Below are 2,018 nucleotides of genomic sequence, written 5' to 3'. Positions count from 1 at the left end.
CACACACACACACACACGTCTGGTCAGCTATCCTTGTGGGGACTCTCCATAGGCGTAATGTTTTTTCTACTGTACAGACCGTATTTTCTATTGCCCTACACCAACCCTACCCCTTACAGGAAACTTTCTGCATTTTTAGATTTTCAAAAAACTTCATTCTGTGTGATTTATTAGCTTGTTTACCCATGGGGACCTCAATTTAGGTCCCCACCGTGACACGAGTCCCCATGAGTGTGTGTATTCAGGTTTAAGTCCCCACCAGAATAGAAACACGGGCACACACACACACACACACACACACACACTCACACACACACACACACACACACACACACACTCACTCACACACACAGGCTGAACGTCTCAGTCATGTCTCTCTGTCTCAGATCTAAGGTTTATGGTAAAGTAAGATGAATGTGTAGAGGTGGTGAGAGTGAGGACAGACGTTCCACTCATCATCTCACGCTGGAAACATCATCAACATCATCCTCCAGATCTCACCTTTTTAGGATGCATGTTGAATTTCTTCTTGCCGCTACAGAAGCGTTTCTCCCTCTCCAGCATCTTACTGTGAAAGAGTCACACAAAAAACAACTTCACAACCAAAACATCTAAGAGACGATTCAAACAACCTGTTAACTGAAATAGAGCTGAAATAATATATAAATATTAGATGAAAAACTAAACAAACATTTGAAATGTTGCCACGACTGCTAACTGAAATAAAGAAAAAATACTAATTGGAAATAAAACTAAAATTGTATCTAAAAATCTAATAAAAACATAAATGACCCTAAATAGTCATATTTTTTAAAAACAACAACAGAAGAATAAAACAAAAAAACAACAAAGTTTATAATAAAAATGTAACAAAAAACTACATTTTGTTATTTTAAATAAAAATGACAAAAGCATGTAACAAAATGACTAATTATGTAACTAAAATGAAAATATCAAAACTCAAAATATGAATAAAAACTATAGCAGTAGATAAATAATAATAAAATAATAGTAAAATAACACTGTTTTGAACTGTTAAATCAGTAAGTGATGATGAGATGAAGGCGGTCGGTGTTGTGTTAGTTAGTTAGTATTGTTGGTTAGTTAGTGAATGATGTTGACTGTGTTTCTCTACTCCTGTGGTTCCTCAGTGTCCAAATGTTCGCCGTGAAGCGTTGTTTCTCTGATCATGAGACAAACATCACTCACTTGTCTTCTGCTGATTTGAAATCCTGGATATCTGTCATGACGTTTTCAATCTGGTTCTTTAGTTTCTGTAAGAAAAAGATTTTAAGGATTCAGAACCAATGATTAACTCAAACATCGTCGTGTGAAAGCAACACTATTCAGGTTTCTAAAGCTCATTTCATAAGACATGCTTTTGTGTTATACACCGAGCAATAATTGTGACTTCATTGTGAGATTTTGTGAGAGGTGACATATGACCCAAACATCAGATGTGTGTGAGTGTGTGTGAGTGTGAGAGAGAGAGAGTGTGTGTGTGTGTGTGTGTGTGTGTGTGTGTGTGATCAAATGCCCCCACGAGGATAGTAAAACCTGAAATTTTTGACATTGTGGGGACCGGCCTGCGGTCCCCTCGAGGGAAATAAATGATTAAAAATAGTAAATTATATTTATCTGAAAGTGTAAGAATGCAAACAGGTTTTCTGAAAGGGGTAGGTTTAGGGTTAGGGGATAGACAATATCGTGTGCGTGTGTGTGTGTGTTTGTGTGTGTGTACTTGTTTATGCTACATTGTGGGGACCAAATGCCCCCACGAGGATAGTAAAACCTGAAATTTTTGACATTGTGGGGACCGGCCTGCGGTCCCCTCGAGGGAAATAAATGATTAAAAATAGTAAATTATATTTATCTGAAAGTGTAAGAATGCAAACAGGTTTTCTGAAAGGGGTAGGTTTAGGGTTAGGGGATAGACAATATCGTTTGGTCAGTATAAAAGTAATAGAAGTCTACGGAAAGTCTCCACAATTCACAGAAACAAACGTGTGTGTGTGTGT

The 2,018-nt window shown here is 37.4% G+C and overlaps 1 protein-coding gene across 1 annotated transcript in view; it reads right to left on the bottom strand.

The window, feature by feature from the left end:
- cyth4b (cytohesin 4b) overlaps window positions 1–2,018 on the bottom strand; it is a 12,356-nt gene that overhangs the window by 9,027 nt on the left and 1,311 nt on the right. The window contains exons 3-4 of the mRNA XM_016458081.1: window positions 1,210–1,274; window positions 502–568 (exon numbers count right to left, since the gene is read on the bottom strand). Coding sequence (XP_016313567.1) covers window positions 502–568; window positions 1,210–1,274 — 132 coding nt within the window. The remainder of the gene's footprint in view (window positions 1–501; window positions 569–1,209; window positions 1,275–2,018) is intronic.

Source organism: Sinocyclocheilus anshuiensis, unplaced genomic scaffold (assembly GCF_001515605.1).
Source record: "Sinocyclocheilus anshuiensis isolate Anshui unplaced genomic scaffold, SAMN03320099.WGS_v1.1 scaffold91, whole genome shotgun sequence".
Classification (NCBI taxonomy): domain Eukaryota; kingdom Metazoa; phylum Chordata; class Actinopteri; order Cypriniformes; family Cyprinidae; genus Sinocyclocheilus; species Sinocyclocheilus anshuiensis.
Note: the sequence above shows the minus strand (reverse complement) of the source record. Positions and strands in the feature narration are given on the sequence as shown.